Source organism: Anser cygnoides, chromosome 1, assembly GCF_040182565.1.
Source record: "Anser cygnoides isolate HZ-2024a breed goose chromosome 1, Taihu_goose_T2T_genome, whole genome shotgun sequence".
NCBI classification, from domain to species: domain Eukaryota; kingdom Metazoa; phylum Chordata; class Aves; order Anseriformes; family Anatidae; genus Anser; species Anser cygnoides.
The window spans coordinates 208115700-208134643 of record NC_089873.1 but is presented as its reverse complement, the minus strand read 5'-3'; the positions used below and the strand labels follow the sequence as shown (position 1 = coordinate 208134643).

Here is an 18944-nt window from a genome sequence, read left to right as displayed (position 1 = left end):
CCTCGAGGCTTGCAGTGGAGGGGAGTCTGGTATTATACAAGACATTTACTTCGGGTCACTGGCTGCACATAAAATATTCAAAACTACTCAGCCTGCATTAACATCATACCTGACTGAAAGCCTTACTTATGTTTGCTTTAGTATTTTGCTAATTAATACCACCGGTAGCAGGAAGCTTTGGCTGCTCAGGGACTTTTGACACACTCCTGACGTGGGGCTGGAACATCGCCTCGACACTGGGAGGAAAGTTTTGCACCAGGCCATAGGAGAGGTCTTCAAGGCCTTTGGTTCCTCACGCTGAAATGGACTGTAAGAGTAATAATGGCAATACTTTGCATGTCTAGCAAATGCCTCATTTTCCAAATGCAACATAAACACAATATCTGGTTCCTGCTTACTTCAGCTCAGGGCAGTGGAACTGTTTCCAGTCAAACTCCTTTTGCTGCAGTGGCTCAGATACCTCCAAAAGCTCCTAAACACTTAGTTCTATATACATAAATCTCTAATTAAAGGACTGTGGAGTTCAAATGCAGTTAAGACACTCAGACACTGTCCCATGTACAGTCAAACTTGCTTGGGCAACTTGGGTGTTTAAACCATGGATGTGAAGCAATATGTCTGCAAATACTACTTGCTGCCTAAATATAACTGAATCTGATGTAAGCCTTACTGGAAGTCAGTAGAAGTTACACTATCAAAAGTTTAAGTCATGTCTGCAGAAGGACTCTTGAGTTGCTTTCAGAAGTTTTTGCTTTGCATCTGGCATAGAGAGATGGATTTTCACAGCTCCTAGATGTGAGGGAGGTAACATCATACTACCATGGCCATTATAAATATCAGGGATGGTGCAATTATCAACTCGCTGGAGGGCTGGAGGCCAGCCGTGTGTGTTTTCTACCCTTCTCCCTAACTGCCAGACAGCACTGCAATGGAGCGTGGGCTGATCAGAGTGGTACGTGAACACATAGGATGCGTTAGCTAATGTAGCACTAAAGCTGCACTGAAAAAAAAACGAACCCTGATTTTCCTTGGCTGACTTGATGAACAAAGTCTGGGGGAGGATAAAGGAAACAGCAGATAAAAAATTGAAGGCTAGATTTATGGTACAAAATTCCAGCACACTGAGAAGCAATGCCTTGAGAAAGTACAGTTCGGGTCTGATGGAATTTAAGCCCATATCAGAAAAGCATTGTTGTGGTCTCTGGTGCTTTTCGTCAGGATTTTTCTATGGGTTTACTCTAATGTTGGACTGGAGTGACTCCTCTGGTTATTGACTTGCATTCTTTATTCGTACATGTTGAACTTTACACCTCAGAATCACAGGACCCCGAGTGGCTGGTGGTGTCCCTGTGGTGCCAGCCCTGCTCCAGCAGGGCCACCCCGAGCAGGGGGCCCAGCCCCACGTCCAGGCGGCTGCTGGAGATCCCCAAGGAGGAGCCCCCAGCCCCTCTCTGGGCAGCCTGTGCCAGGGCTCCGGCACCCGCCCAGCCCAGCAGTGCTTCCTGAGGGGCAGAGGGCACCTCCTGGGCTCCAGGCTGGGCCCGGGGCCTCTGGGCCTGGCCCCGGGCACCCCTGAGCAGAGCCTGGCTCCGGCCTCTCGGCACCTCCCGGCAGTGCTGGTGGCCATGGCTGGCAGCCCCCGGAGCCTGCTCTTGAAAATACTAGATAACATATAATTTTACATGCTCTCAGTTCACCAAGCAATGTAGAGAACACTATCTCATTTACTTCTTATCTTCATTATGTCCCAATCCTTAGCTTTGACCTCCAGGTGTATCATTAACATGGGGATACCCCTGGCACTGTCAGGCCCAGAGGTGTGCAGGAAAAATTACATCTTGAAGGCCTCATCCCCCTGTTACTCCAAAAGCCCATGTCAATATCTTAAGTACTTTACTGCTACCTACTTAATATTTTATCTTCAGTATGAGGATATTACTCAGTTTGAGTTGTAGTGGCTATTTTTTGATATTCCACGTTATTCCCATTTTCACAATAAACAAAGCATAAAGTAAAGTGGTAGGTCTACAGGTATATGTGAACTCTGTGACAGGCACAGGTCCTCCTAGGTATCTTGATATCCAGTCTTATCTCCTGTCTGTCAGGGAAATGACAGCTCATGGTAGGTCAGATATCTACAGGCAGGTAGTGCAGAAAAAAAAAATATCAGGGACAAAAGGAAGCTATTTTGAGTGATATTCAGAAGCCTTCTTAGAGTTATTTAAAGGTGTGAAACCAGGATAATGGAATGACATTCAAAAATGGTGAAGAGATTAAAAAAAAAAAAAAAAAAAACACTTTCTGTAAGGCAGAATCTCTGTGGAGTCATTCCTACGAAAAGGGATGGAAAACCCACTGGGACATTTACATCTTGACTGAAATATTTCTCAGGCAACGTGCTGCCAAGGCACAGCTTTGCACGCGCAGGCCAGGGACACAAAACGCTGCATGCTCGGCAACAACCAGATCGTAGGCTAATCCAGAACTGGGACACTGGGGACATTTGGGGTTTCATCTCCCACGCAGCTGAGACCCCAGTCATACCACCGCCCACGCAAGAGAGTGCAAGCTCCAGGCTGTGAACATATAACTCGTATATAATGGATATATAAGGTGGTTTTGCATTCCCAGGCCCTAAAAGCTGCAATAAAGAACCTCAGCTGTGAAAAACACTTGTGAAGGAAACTACTTACGACAGTCTCCTTAAAATGTAGTTTAATTATTTCTGACAGGGAACCGGGGAGCCAGGAACTCTCAACTGTAAATCTTCCATTTAGCTGCCAGTTTAAAGATAGATGGGAACCATACAATATAAATAGCCTTACAACACTCATCCTGCTGTTCGCCTTGGCCCCCTATAACAAGGTGCTCTTAAATGCTCACAGATATCTCATAGGTGATTAAACAGTCGGAGGAGCTTTCACTTTTTTTGGTGGCACTCAAAGAAATGATCAGAATGGATTTCAGATTAAGTTTCCACTTAAATCCAGGTCTTTTCAGGCAGCTCAAGGCTACTGAGGCTAACTTAGAGAAGAGGGCAGGTGAATCGTTGCTCCGTCACTCAGTCCCAGGGACGGAATTTGCCACCTCCGTTCTTAATACGAGCTGTATTTTTGTGGTACATTTCCCAATTCTGTTGTTAAAATTAGAGGACATGATTAGCTAACATCTGAGCTGTGCGAGCAAATGAGAAGGAAAGCTGTTAATTCTCCTGTTACAGCATTCACAGACTCTGGCCAGCTGTATTATATTGCTCCTGCCTATTTAAGCTTAGTGAGGACACCGTGCTTGTGTATAAAAGCACTGCCTGTTAAATATTTTCACACCAGCTGTTCCCAAAAGGTGACTAAATATTTCCTTTCATCTTTAATCTCCTTTGCAGTTTGTACGAATAGATTAGCCATTCTTTATCCTTTCCTGGAGGTGCATTGTGTTTTACTTCATCTTGCCATCCAGCTTTCAAAGCTGCCTGCAGTTCCTTGAAGGAAGGGGGTCTTCTGAGAAAATCTGGAGTTTTGCAAACTCTGCCCAATTCTAAATGTGGATATGAACCTCACTGTCCTTACAAGGCTCAACCAGCCCATGAACTTCTGTGGGAAATAGCTGGACTTTCAGCAATAACCTGAGCTTTGCTCCCTGACACTTGGACTCACTGGATAGCACTGATGGACTTCAATAGATTCATGGATGTATTGTTTTATCTGAGAATCAATTTCATTTCTATTTTACCGTCTGGGTTTTCACTGGGTTTACTGCCTAGATTTGGTGTCTTCCATTGTCTGGATATCACCCTGCCTTATGTCAGGCTTTTATGTGAGGAACAACTGAGCCTAATTTTCCTCTCAGGGTCAAGAAGGAAAGACAGGTGGCTCCGGAGGATGAAATACCTGAAACGTCTTGCATGGACATCTTCCAGAACAAACTGTGCTCAAGATACTGTTGAGTTTTGTGTGGTTCACCTAGGGGAGGCTCAGGTGCTTCACAGAGATTATCCTTAGGAAAGGATAATGCCATTCAGGAATGGTGAGGATATCTGAGCTCTGATCGCTCCTTGTTCCAGCAAAATTCTGGTTATTTCTCACGTAAATAATCAAAGAAAGTATTTATCTTCAGTTTCAAGACCTGCTCTATTCCATCACTGCTCACCCCAGCTGGGAACAGGCCTATGAGTCCAGCCTCTTCTGCCTGCTGGTTACTTTTTGTACAAATGGCTTTTTTTTTTTTTTTCCTCATTAGCCTCTCATGACTGGGGGAGAGACTTCCCTCTGGTCTGTAAAGCTGCCTTAGTATTGCTCAAGCCTCTCTTAAAAATCCTAAACCACCTTGGAAACCTACCAAAATCCTGACGGCAGTCACTGATGTGCCGTAACTTCTGTGTATTGCATTGACCAAAATTCTGTTGTAATTTTATTGTACCTCCATCAGCTTGTCTCTGGCTGTTGTTGCTTGCCTAATGCTTCAGAATCTCAGCTATCTGAGGCCAAGATTATGCTTTTTCTTCTGCATTTGCACTGTGCCAGGTGTAATGAGGTCACAGTCCATTAACAGCACTTCAGAAATAAGAATACTAAAGCAATTACTCATACAAATAAAAACCTTGTACCTGATTTTTTTTTTGCATATCCTGCTAAAAACTGACCCAAATCTGTCCCCTTAAGAGTAAAATGTCTGCTATGTTGCCTTTGATATTTCAGAAGAAAAAAGGGAAAAGAAGCCTATCAAACACTAGCCACCGGTGTAATGCTTTGTTCATTGCCCTTTTTAATTGATATAACAGACATGGTAGCTTCCAACACAGGATGTGGCATAATCCAGAGTTTCATATTATTTTCACATTATATTAAAGAATTGGTTTGAGAAAGGGGGATAATGATGTCAGTTTGTGCTTAATTTATGACAAATCCATTTTTACGTGTTTACCCCTACCCCCAAATCCTAAAATTGGCTTGATAACAGTTTAAAGCTTTCCAGCTTAGAGAACAGCAATGCAGATGAAATTTTTTCTTTAGCATTCATGTGCTGCAGAATCAGAGATTTAGCTGCTTCTGACCTGCCTGCTAAATCCTTTAATAAATATGGATTTAGTGTTAAAATATAAGATCAGGTGAAATTGCTCAGAGCTTCCTGAAAACTGGGGCAGTTCCACTGACCTTCAGCATATTAATGGAAAATTTAATAATTAAAAATCTGTCTTAGCTGGGATTTTCCAGTTTCAAGTTGGCTCATCTGAGGCAATTTCCCACCTCAGCCAGATTTTTCCAGAGAAGAGGCACAGGAGGGAGGCACTGCACAGAGCGAAAAGGCTATGTTTGGTGAAGAGCTAAGCCTTGTTTTCACAACCTGCCTTTGCTTTCAAAGGCAAATTATGGGGAGTTTCTGTGCCTAATATAAAGCATTAATATAAAGATGGAGAAAAACAAAAGGTCTGTAATCAGCAGGATTTAGATGGCAGTGAAGTGCTAAATACACGCTTCATAATGAAACATAATTTCCAGTGTGATGAAATTCTCATTTATGTGATTTGATAACTCTGTGGTGACATATGAACTCCTGTGCCGGAACTGAAGAAGGCACAAAGCTAATTAGCTTTTCAAAATACCCTTTTAAAAAAGTTATAAGGAAAGGTTCCAACTAGGTAGCAAGACAAAGCGCAAAAAGAGCAATCTGAATTTTCTGTCCCGGCCACCCCAGTAACAGCATGCCACCCCAGTATGGACTCTTCAGCAAAGCATCCCATCCCAGTAACTACTGGGAACAGTTGTGCAACTTGTGGCAATGTCACTAATTGAAGGTCGTTTGTCTTTTCACTCAGAGATCACGACCTAAAGCAAGGTCTGCATAATTTAATGATGTTATACAAATAAACTGTTTACTTATTATTTTCAAAATATATCAGTTATTGAAGCAATACTAATATATAAATAGCAATTATTACTTCTGTCAATACATTTAAAAGCTGGAAGCAAGGTTTGCATAATTTAACGCCTTTATACAAATAAGACGTTTACTCACTTTCAAAAAAAAATATAAATTATGTAAGTAATACTAATATATACGTAATTATTATTTATGTCAATAAATATAAAATCTGTTTGTTTTTATGAGTGTAGTTAAACTGCTGGTACTGAGACAACTTCCCACTCCACTTAAGGATCTCAGTGTATTTTACATAGCTCAGAATATACCTGTAAAGTCACAGTTATTTCTTTTCTTCCCACGGATGAAGAAATTGAGATTAAAGGATGCCCTCCAGAGACAAAAAATGAATCCATCAGCTCTACTATCATCCCTCATCGGGGAAAGCACTGACCTGCAGCAGTGGCTTTGAAATGGGACTCTGGACACCTGAGCTCTGCACCTAAAGCTCTGAAGGAGCATCCTGGAGGACCTGCACTGGGGAAATGCATTTCGTGCATTATAGCGTGACCCTAATTAGGGTACTGGAGTTGGCCTAAGAGCTGATTCTTGCCAGGCTCTGCAGAAGGAGACCTGAGCACAGCTCTTCAATACAGGGACATCTCTGCACCTGCAGAGGAGACTGGGTTTGCACAAATTAGGTATAAACCACGTGCATGACAGAAGAGGAGAGAGTTTTGACTCTAAGTGGTTGAGCTGGCTTAGCTCGAGGAGAAGGGCTGGTGGAAATCCCTAATAAAAGAAAGCACCCATCCCTGGTCCCCAGCTAGACACAAAAGCTTAACCCCGCTTCAGCTCTTTCCCCCATTTTCCTCTTGGTATTTAGTTCTTTGCTTGCATAAGCAGCTTTGTGTTTAACTGAAAGGTTTCTGCAAATCCCTTTCTAGGTCTCATCTCTCCGGGGACTCGAATCAGGAATCCAGGCAGCTCTGAGCTGCCTAACTTGGAGATGAAAAGTCCCCAGAGCAGCTGCTTACCTAGCGCTGGCAGATCTGGGAGATCTGTCCCATTAGAGCCCTGGAAACCACCTTCCGTCTCTAAAGGGAGCAACAGATGAGTTGGGTACAGTAATTTCCTTCAACTGATATTTGTCTGTGCTCCAAGATCGAGTCTCTCATGCTGTAAACACACAGCACCTAGCACGAGGGGACTCTTGGGAGTTCTTGCTAGAAATAGTAGCAGTAAGAACAGAAGCAGTTGTTAGCAGTCCCCGTGGTAATGGATCAAAGCTCTAACCCAGCCTATGCAGCTGCACAATGTACAGTGCTACAGTTGGCATGTCTTAAAAAAAACCACAACAAACTCACTTCGAAGTCCAATTTCAGCTTGCTTCCTTTATTTGCATAAAGGTTTTCCAGCTCCTGTCTGAAATGCTGTTACTCTGTGAGATGAAATTCCATTAAACTGGTCTGCTGCCTTTTATCAGCCTCTGTTTTCTACAGTATTTATACCCTATTTTCATCCTTGCCTTAAATGTTAGGGACTGACCATCACATTGTGTCTAAAGCATCTCCTCTATAGCTGAGATTTACTTTTGTATTCCTGTCAATCTTCCCTTTATTTATTATTCTGAACTTTATTTTAAACTGCCTCTTGCTGTTGAATAGCAGGACTTGAAATGCCAGGTATTGAAGGAGCTTGGAGTCTTGAAGTCTTGGAGCTAAGATTTGCTGAATAAAAATAAATATCCCAAAGTGCAGGATTATGTTTTTCTCTTTGATGTTTAATTGGATCTCTGTGCTTTCTGGGATGTGAGTTAAAGTTTCCCAGAGAAGAAACAATTCCTAGTGTATTAAATGAAGTTCCTAACAAGGACTCTTCTCTGGACTGATTTTGATTTCCTCCCTGTGTCCGTAAGGAGGAGATCATTTGACAGTAAAGACTTCTGCTGATGCTTATAGTCATTAAAAAGAACTAATTTATTTCTCAATTCTATGCAGTTTGGTTTTGTCTAAGTAAATTCAACAGAGCATTTTCAAGTGTGTATGCTGAAGTAATTACAAACTAGATTTGCTTGGGATTTCCTTACCCAGAGCTCAGCATGACTGTACACAGTCCCAACATGGTTTTCTTCCTCTTCAGACAAATTTTTACCAAGGAACTGTGAAATGTCATTGTTATTAATATTTCACCTTGCTTTTTCAGAAAGAGACACAGAACTTGCACGAGGTGTGTGGGGCTGACATATCCAGAGGTTAGATGTCTCTGCCTACCCACACAAACGGGATGCAGCAGCAGCTGCTGGGAAAGCTTTGTACCCCCTGTGCTGTCAATATGCCTCAATGCTGGTCTGGAAGGATCACCTTCACGGAAAAGAAGCAAAGCTCTCCCCAAAACCCATTCAAATTTCGCCTGCCAAGATCATTACAAAGGTGCTCATGAGTGCAAATTGTGGTGATAGCTTTTAGAGTATGAGCACCTTGGAACTTGGAAGGGGGCAGAGAGGTAAAATGGCATCCACTGCGTCCACTTCAAGCTACTGCATCACAGATTTCTGGCCTTCCACAGCCATTGAGTCACTGTATGATGACCTCTGGTCTTGGGTTATTTTTGCTTGCTCATTTGTTTGTATTATTCTATTTTTGCTTGCTCTTTTTTTTTTTTAATAATATTCTATTTTACTGACTGCGAGATTATTGCCCCTATTATTCCTCTATTATTTCATCTCAGCCATTGCATGAAACATGACTTCAGAAAGCTGAAAACACCCAGTAACCCTTTATGTGAAACTCTAACCAACGTGAGCTCCAGTAGTGCCAGAGTTCAGGATCACAGTGGCAGGAGCTACCCACCAACAGCAGCATGGAATGGACTTAATGCAAGTGGAGAAACCATGATGAGGTATATATGACCTTCCCTGACTATACACAAGTATCCATCTTGTTGATATTCCCACAATATTCTGATTAAAAGAGGGAATATTCAGAAGCTGAGGTCCAGACTCACAAACCTGTAACGATGTCTACATGGTTTACTATGAGTTGCTGACAAATTGATTGGCCAAATTTATTAGACATGATCTATCTTCAGTTCAAAAGCTGCTCGATTGCCCTGCTCTACAGAGATATACACTGATCCCTGTGGTTTTACAAGCATCATTTATGTGCTTGTAAATGCAGTGACTATGAGGTTTCAGATTTTCAATTGTCTTCATCAGCTGGCTTTATCTGCAAACAAACATGAAGAACCACGCCACATCACTGTTGCAGGGTAATAGCTTTGTCCCTTGGTGACAGCTGGATTACACTTACTATGCCAAAGAAGTGACTTAATATTGTTTAAAAAAGCAGCAACATCATGACAAGATATTCTACTGTAGACAAGAGGCTCAACTGAAACAAGACCCCTTACATGATGTAAGTCCAGAAATTGTAAGGACTCTAAGGCTCCTCCTTGCAAAAGTGAAGAATAAACCAAAATCTGTTCATCAGAGATGTATAGGTTTTCAGTGATATATGCAAATATGCAAATTGCTTAGCCATCCTCAAAACATGCTGTTTTAACAGTAACCTGTTGTAACCATGGAATGTAACAGCTTGTTGTGTGCTGTGAATCAGTTATTCTCCAAATCATCCAAGTTAACATGAGCCCCACAGTCTGGTGTATCACTGCTGTTTTCAGCCAGGAAAGTCCCCAACACAAAGCATAATTGAGCCAAACAAAAAGCACTTCTGAGCTCGTGGGGTGACCGCTCAAGTCACATTTGGAGATAGGGAGGAATGTCGAACTAAAATTGGCGTGCTGGGAATTAGCCCTAACTGTAGAAAACAAACAGAGAATGGAATAGCCTTCGCGTTGCCCTCTGAGGGGTCCATAGATTGGCACTGGTGCTAGAAGAGCTGAAACGAGAGAAAGAAGCTGTGCTCATCACAGCACGCCTAAGGGCAATGAAGAGCAGGGACTGCTTGTCACGCCACTGGACCTACACTGTTCTAAGCCTGAGACGTGACCTAATCAGACCAAACATTTTGTGATCCGATGGCCAGAGACAGACGGGTGATATCACCACTTACTGGTTTTGGCCCAGTTTGAAACGAAAGCTAGAACACAAGTTTTCAGTTCCTTCAATCTCTCCCTTGGTCCCTGTATTTGACCAAGACTGCTGCAAACAGAAAAGCGGCTAAAAACAGAAAGGTGGCTAAACTAAGCTCTTAAACAGATCCCAAAGATGAGACAAGCTTAGTGGATCTCTGGTTGGCCAGAGGAATGCGCTAAGCCTATTTCTCTACGATCAGGTTGCAAATAGGAATTCATATTTGAAATGTAAGTTGAACTTTCTGTCTTATTGGGAACTTTCAGCTCTCTTTACTGTGTCCTTTTAATCTTCTTACCAGAAGGATATTTGGACTTTCGAAGAATTGGACTCCCAGCAAAAATAACTATAGCATGTCTCAACTACTGCCATTTTTTTTTTTTTCCACCACACAGGGGTCTCTACACATTTTCAATAACCAAAGGGAAAGGGAGTAAAAGGGTATTCAAATGAAAGCCTTCCTGAATACTTTTATTTCATATGTTTTGGCTGGTTTTAGTCTTTTATTGCATCTTTAATAAAAAGCCTAGAAGACTTTAAAGGGCGAGTTGATCTTGGGAATGGGTAGGCTGAAATCTGTGCTCACAACCCAGACGCCATCAAACACTTTATGTTATGCAATGATAAGTTTCTTGTTAACACTTTTGATTCTCTGGATTCCCTTATTCCTACACAATTCACAAAGCAGCTATCTGCTCGGCAGAGCCTCTGATAGCCTTGTGTAACAGCTCCGGGCTGCACATACTTTATTCCCTCGGAGAGAAAACTTCTCCGCGCACAAATAAAATGGGGAAGATCACAAGTTCACAAATCAGCATGTTACGGTTCTGCAAAGCTGAGGATGAAATCTCTGCTGGTACAAAACATTTCCTGGCCTTCAATGACTGCTAAGGGACCAAGTAAGGCTTTGGGGAGCAGGTTTGCAATTTCAGTATTGAAACAGGTCTGACTGTGATGGTATCTTGTGAAATCTACCTCTGAAGCCCATGTGCTCCCAAAATTTCGGTTGCTCCAGATTGTTTCTCGCTACACTGTAGGAGTGGTGAGAACAAGCTCCAAGCTGAAGGAAGATTATTCACAGTGGAATACAGGCTGCTCCCTATATCTATTTCTTAAGCCATTAGGATCAAAAATATACAGATGCTTATCAATTTCACATGTTGTACCCTGTGATTTAGTTCTTTTGTTCTTCCCTGTGTGTTTTAAATAGAAGAAAAAGACAAAGCACTTACTTCCTAGGCATTAAAAGGGGAACTGCCCTAGGCTGTAGTGAGGTACCAGCCTGTATTATGCAACAGCTGATGCAACACCCATCTTTTACAGAGACATTCTTATCCCTCTATGAAGAAAATGATGGTCTAAAGGAGGAATCATGTGAACATTTTCTGGGGATGGACTTTTATCTTGGTGGCCTTGGGCATGACATGAATTTAACATGAGACTTTGTTTTGTAAGGTTGACACCAATAAGCCCAAGGAAATCATTTTGTTTTTTTCACACATGTTGTGTTAACCCTGGTGCTGTTTGACCAATGGGATATGACATTGTCTGATAAGATATATGAGAGCTGTGTTTCTGGGTGCACATGTGATAATCTCCACAATTCCAGATGAAAAAGACATCGGAAAATAAAGATGCATTTGCTGTTGCTTTCCCCTTTAAAAGTTCGTTCCTTTTGGTCTTATCTACTAATTGGAATACAGAAAATATGCCTATTTCAATGAACCGCACAACTTTGTGGTGGGGAACTCTGTTGGGTGCTCTCTGAAAGAATTTCTCCAGTGTTAATTTACACAATCCAACTGGTACTAAGAAAATCAGCCGTTACCATTAGCTGATAGAGAATCCTAAATCTAATCATTGGTGGTGAATGGACCTTAATTAATCTATACTCCTGCAAACCAACAGCAGCTTGTCTGTTGACTTTAATGTGCTGTGCAATAACTTATATGTTTTCCCGGCAATGAGAAATCATGGGTACGCGTGCCATGCTGGCTTTATTCTTAATCCAACTTTCCAGTCTATCAAAAGCAATAAAGCCACCTAGGACTGCTTTTCAGCTGGTGGATGAATACCTGGTCTTTTGCTTACCCTATGGACACCCACACTATTTCCCCACTGTGCAAGGAGGCCAGCTTTATCTAGGCATATCTGCAAAAACTGTGATGATTGCATTGCAGTTCGAGCCCCCCCCTACTCTGTTTTAACTGATCACATAGTCAAAGAGGTGATTTCCTATTTTGTTTATGCTGTATCTCACAGTTTTGTAAATGTCTCTCTCCAGAAGAATCTGATCATAACGCCTGCTGAGACTTCTACAGTTATTAGGCAGAACTGAGGATCTCTCAAAAGCTGAAACCCAGACGGCTGCAAAGTAATACGAATTACTCAAATACGGAGGCAGCTGAATCGATGAGGACTCAATTAAGCTCTCTTTCAAGGATTTCCACTTAACTACAATCTGAACAGCCCTCTGCAGATGTTTCTCTTCTCTAGGGCAACTGTCCCGCTAAATTGGCAATGTCATGGGAAATCTAAAGGCAGGAGGGGATGGCATGAGACTTGGCTTCGTCCAGAAACATTTTTTTCTGGCCACCAAAGACATTTATAACATTACCAATGACAGTAAGTGTGGCCAGGATAAATGCCTAACATTTTGGCAGCTATCACCAGGGGTGAAATTTATAAATCTTAACCGAGTGCCATAGATCTTGGAAACAAATTCAGAGGATCTGGAAGCTGGGGCTGAGACCCTGTAGCTCTGACCTGTAGATTACTGCACGGTGGACATACCGTTAAGAAATGCTGAGGAGATGGATGGTTGGAAACTCTGTTCTTATCCCAAACTATAGGCACTCTGTGCTATAGAAAGATACCCAGGTGACATTAATACTTAGGTCATGAAATCCGTGTCCTAAACTTTGGCATCCCTTTGGATTGGACCAGCCTGTTCATTCGTTACTTTGAGATGAGGACTGCCTGTAGCATTTGCACTGACCTGGTACTTGGGATGCTCTCCCAAGAAATGCGAAAGCAGGTCCAATGCTTTCTCTGAGTGGGAAGACACCTGCTGTATATATCACAGCAAAACTTCAGGGCCTTATGGTGGCTTTCCAGTAGACTGCTCTGGACATGGGGATGTTTCAGAAGCTGAGAAGAGGCTCTATGCAACACTGCATCAAAGCTAGAAAATCTGTATTTGCTTAAGATGAATCATAAATGCCTAAAATCTTCGTGAGTGTAGACCTAACAAAGTCTGGCAACAAATCACTGGGAAGTATTATTTCCTCCATGTTGCAGAGGGAATAAAGGGCCATCATCAACTCAAATGGTGTATCCTCAGAAAACACTGCTACCAGCCCAAGTGGTGAGAGAAGCTATGGATAGGATCAAACTTCTAGATTTCATGAGATATGACCACACAAGCTCAGTCTCAATCTCTGGCCAGGCATGCTCTCTTAGCCTTTTCAAAATGTGAAGTAAAACATCATAACTCACAACTTCTATAGGAGTCCCAGTAATCCTAGTTCCAGTTGCTAACTCTCATCATTAAATGTCCAGCCTACGATTTTGTGTCTACCCTGACAACTCAGGACCAAGTAATATTCCTATTACTGCTCTTGTCCAGTCTAGTTTTAAAGATTTCAAGTATCGTACTGGATGTCAACTGTGCATGAAGTGAGTCACTACAAACGAGTGACTGAGAAGGAATCTTTATCTGTATGCAGGTCAATGTACAACCATTGTCAACTGCCCAGAAAAAAATCTGTATCCTTATTACATTGAGATGTAATATACTTTGTATTATCAATTTTCAGATGATTCTAGTGGGTATTGTGCATGCCAAGACAACAACTGTCAAAGAAAGGACAGTGAAAATCATTGCTTTAAACTTGAGGAAAGTGAAGGACATCAGATAACTCCTTTATGAATGATTTTGGATCCAAACATAACACTATTCTGAAGGGCCTGAGACCGTATGGATGCATCTGTGTGATCCCTTTGGGACACTCCGCATTCCCCAAATGCAGAGAACCTGACTCACCTGTTCATTTGACTGCACTCAGCAAATACATCTTATGGTATGTGTTTTGTTGCCTCTTGATTAGCCAGAAGCATTTGGTCCAGTTGAAATCGGTCAAGAGTGAGACTCACTCTTAATATCACCTATTAAGTTGTGTTTCATGCTACAGCACAGGCCATTTCCTTCTTCCTGCTACACTCAGACAATAAGAGGTTAAGAGAGCTGCCTTATAATGGCTTCATTAGCTGCCATGCTTGGGGAATGAAGTCCTTTGCTAGGGCTCATTAGGAGGTGAAGGGAGATAGCATGGCAAAAGCCGGGGATATAGAGGATCTGTAATGGTAGACTCTGGAGAAAAGGGGTTAGGATGAGTGGCTCCTTAATTATACTTCTTGTGCTAAGCATTGCCTTGGACTTTTTAGATGAACTGGGACCTTTTTGTATTTGCTTTTATGGCAGCACTAGGATGCAACAGGGAAGAGATTTCATTCTCTCCAGGGAGAACTCAAAATACCCTTTTTTCTTCTGCGTAAATGTCATCATTGGACTCATCTCTCTACCTTTCGTTAAAAGACTCACTTTATAGTAGGTGATCTACCAAAAAAGAACTGCATACTGAGGGGGAAAGGACCCAGAGAAACTGTCCCTTGTATGAAAGAGTGAAGCATGTTTAAGAGAAACATTTCCAGAGTGAAAAATCTGTGGTACTATGGCTATACTGGCAGTGGGTACGCACAGAAGGCTAAAAAAAACAATAAAACAAAACAGGCACATCATTACTTCTTCACTGGCACTTAACATAGTCCTAACTGCTTTGCTGAGCTGATGATGATTTATACAAGTACTTACGTATTTCACTTAATAATTTCTCTGTTCTATTTGTTCCTGTTTTAGAGGACAATAAAAATCTGGCGCCTTTAGTCTCTTCTAGAGAACCCCCTACTGCCCCCACTGGGCAGAGTGTTGCTACGTGTACTAACACACTGGCTCACTCTTATTTTAATCATGCAAGAAGAGTACCACACATCCTGTGAGTAAATCTGTCTTTCAAATCAAGTCATCAATTCAGCGGAAAGGTCCGGGTTAGAAATGGAAGTTTACAAATCACCTTAGCTGTGATTTTAGCTGTGAGGCACAATAACCTGAATGTTACAAGCAGCTTGGTGAGGAAAAAGGTCTTGGCATGATGCTCAAGTTTGTCTCAAATAACCTCACACTGCCAAAGAAAGTTTGCACTAGATGGATTTATAAAAGCAGTAAAAGGAAAGCTTATAAATCATCTGTACACGACCCTGCAGGTTAACAAAGGGAAAGCGAATTCTGTTTGCGTGTAGAAATGAACAGTTTTCTAAATCCATCCCTGCAATCCCCAAACCTGCACATAAACTCAGAATAATGACTCAGTTATGAACCATGCTACAAAATCACTAGAAATACACTACCACCTTCCCCTTTTCCATGGTCTTATAAATGAACTCACTAAGTACGGAATTGAAGACATTAATGTGGGGAAAAGAAAAAGTCTGACACCAAATTTATCCTCCTATCAACGTGTGATAGCTTCCCTCTCTACATCTGGCAAAGTTTTGATCAGCCTAGTGTTAGCCCCAGGCAAGGAGGCCTCCTCTTTTGCTGTGTTCTTCAGCCCAGTTAATTTTACCATATGACAAGCTTCCTAGCATCTAACCTGAATGATTATTGTACAAAGGCATTTCTTTTCCTACCCTTTATACGAGCTTATTCAGTTTGCCCCATCCTTGCAAGTTACTCACTTGTAAGTGATGTAAAATACTTGTAAGCAGTTAACCTGTTTTTTCTTATATGTTATAGTAATTCCTCAGTGAAAATGTTGTTTGCACATTTTTTCTACTGCATCCAGTTTCATAATAGTCTTTTTTTGTCACTTTGCTGAAAATTCATTCCATTTCATTGCCTATACAGAACTGCCCTGGATTTTTGGCCTAGTTCCATCCCAGCTATTTAAGGTAAAGAAGCTGTTTTTGCTGTGGTCTCTTATTTGTGAGCATGGTATACAGAACAAAAGCCAAAAGACTAATGTCCCATAGGCTCTGACTATTTAATGTATTATAGCATTTCTCAGTGTGGCATCTAAAAGCTAACTGCACTTGGAAGAAAAGGCTCCTGAACAGTTTTTCTTTAGCCTCCATTTCAGATACCTGATACAGATTTCGAGTGAGATGTCCATTTAGCTGAGGAATGAAGGAAGATTAAAGTTCTAGACTTTACACAAAATTGCCCATAAGAATCTGTCTTCTTGGTAGGTGCTTGTAGTATTCAATGATTCTACTCAGTTAACTTATTTTTCACTTGATATGGGACAGTGCTTACAGTTTTCTTTTGTGACACTCATCTTCCTCTAGCTGAGCCTAGAAAATCACAGCATTTAAACTCTGAAGGGAAATGAGACTTGAATAACTGTCACCTCTTTTTCTTGTTTACAGCAACCTAAAGAATATTTAACCTTCTCCTAAAAATCAAAACAGACCCTTCGGTGGCTACTGGGATTCATCAAGAACTAACACCAGAACAAGCAGTTATATGTAGACCATCAATTACACTCATAGCTATATAATGAACAATAGCAAGCCTAGGTGGCTTTAATGGGGTTATTTATTATATTGCTCTATGCTTGGCTATAGAAGCAGAATTATTTATGTAGGTGAGCTATGGCATTTCTGCTTCCAGTCATGCCCTACATGTGCTTTACTGGAACACATTTGTAGCGCTAGTTTTGCTGATCGAAGTCTGAATATTTTACAAAGTTTAAGTAAACCAAAAAACAACAACAAGTCACCGCTGACGTTACCGATTGAGCAATCGTGTCCGGTCCAGTTGGGATCGCAGCTGCAGAGTCCAGTGTCGGGGAGGAAGGTCCCATGGCCGGAGCATTGGTCCAGACAAGTGGCTCGTGGGGTCTCACAGTTTGTCCCTCCCCAGCCAACCGAACAGTGGCATTCTCCGCGCACACACACGCCTCGTCCCGAGCAGGTAGGATCCATGCAATCCACTACGGGCAAGAAGGAAGAGGAAGGAGAAACAGGAAATAAATAAGAATTTCAGGAAAAGAAAAAAAAAAAGCTATTGGATTGCCATCTACACAGGCTCATTTATACAGTATCTCAAGGCTCCAGCCATAATGCAAAGCCCTGATGTGCACAAAACAGATGCTTCAATAAGATACTGTCCCCAAAATGGAGTGAGACCTAAAACACATGAAAAACAGAGAAAAAAATACATGATGAAATTAGTTCTTTTAGTCAGGCCTACAGTAATAAATGACCTTTCCTGTAAGAACAGGCTAATATTAATTAAGATTAGGATAAGAATAATATCGTCTTGTACACATACTGCATCTCCATTTATTCTATTAGAATAACCGAAATTACCTTTACTAATGAAATCAAAGCTGAGCTCTAGTTTTCTGAGAGAGAAATTCTGCATAAAGACTCAGCAGAAGTTTACGTCCTGATTCAGCAAAACACATGCTTAAATTGAAGAACGTGCTGAAATCTATGCAGGTTTCACAGACGCATGAATTTTGTGTTAAACGGATACTTTTTTTTTTGAAGTAAGGATTAAAACCAAATTATGATTTATTGGATATTGGTATTATTGTGGTTTTTATTTTTGATTGGTGAATTCTCTTTTAAAGGGCTTCTGCTTTTAAAGAGGAGGCACTTTTAAACCAACGTTGGAGACCATCCAGTTGGGTTCGTGGCACAGTAACGTGCACCGAAGGGCCAAATGCCCTGCTGTGTGATTCCTGAGCTGTGGGTTTTGTAGGCACCCATCAGCTCCTCTACCCAGGGCAGAATTTCACCCAGCAATAGCAGAACATGCAACGCACCAGACACCCTCCTAAAAAAGAACCGGAGGAGCTGATCAGCTATTTATATACAAAAGGATATAGGACAGCCTAGAGAAATTCTTCCCCTCTCTCGAAACGGTGTGTGGCAGTGCCCTGGGGATCAGTGACAAGTGTCAGTCTGTCTCAGCAGCCTGGGGAAAGCTGTCCAGCTCCTCGCCCTAATAGAGAAGAGCAGAACACGGCCACCACACACACACACAGCGGGTTTGCGGTTCGTTTTTTTTCCCTGCAAGAGCTAATAAGAATCCCAATGACCTGTTTAAGATCCAGAAACCTTAAAAAGAAACACAACAGCTGCTCTGATAATTCCCTGGATCCTCAAAACCTTCTCGCTCTGACAAGTAATGGCTCAGCAATTACTATCCCAAGGCATGTGAGAGCGTTTTCAGTTTTCTTTGATTCCTGGAGCCCTGCTCGTAGCTGGAACAATCCTTGAAAATTGTAAGAGGCTGAAAAGGATGAGTCTATAAATCTCCTTCACTGTTAGTGAGCTGGGAGCTAGGTGCCAATTTTAGCAGGAGACCCTTGGAGCCCTGGCCCTGTTCTTTCTCAGCAGTAATAAGTAGGAAAAGGACCGAGGAACAGACTAGCAGCCGCGTAGGTTCTCAGCAGATGGTTTGAACGTGGAGAACAAAGATCACAGGCTAACTGACAAGAGGCTACCTCCAGGCAATTAATCATCCCCTCTGAAGGTCAATTGGGAAAAAGGTGAGTTTTACAGGGGGCTCCATCACAGGAGGCAGACAATCTGCTATCTCAGCTCGAACACAGACGATTATAGGAGGGGAATGTGCATGTCAGAACCCCCCATTTATCATAATCCCAAGGCCATTTTTCATGTTGAAATGAGCCCTTTCAGAAAATGTCACACACAATGGCTACTTTAATCTCAGCCTCGCTAGCTGTATCTCTTTAGGCTTTCTGCACCATCGCAAGGGCCTTGGGACGGGATTAGGGGCTTCTGCTTTCTTCTTAATCAATTGCTTAGTGGATTTGGAGTACAATGGTATGTTTTCAGGGAGTTCTGCTTGACAAATTTAGCTGCTCAGGAGAGAAGCTGCCGAGAGGAGCAGAGATGGGGA

General features: G+C 42.0%; 1 protein-coding gene across 19 annotated transcripts in view; it reads right to left on the bottom strand.

Moving 5' to 3' along the window:
* Window positions 1-18944, bottom strand: part of TENM4 (teneurin transmembrane protein 4) — a 1678763-nt gene that overhangs the window by 129269 nt on the left and 1530550 nt on the right. For all 19 annotated transcript variants that reach the window (XM_066989940.1, XM_066989945.1, XM_066989941.1 and 16 more), the window contains one exon: window positions 16801-17001. In XM_066989940.1, the coding sequence (XP_066846041.1) occupies window positions 16801-17001 (201 nt within the window). The remainder of the gene's footprint in view (window positions 1-16800; window positions 17002-18944) is intronic.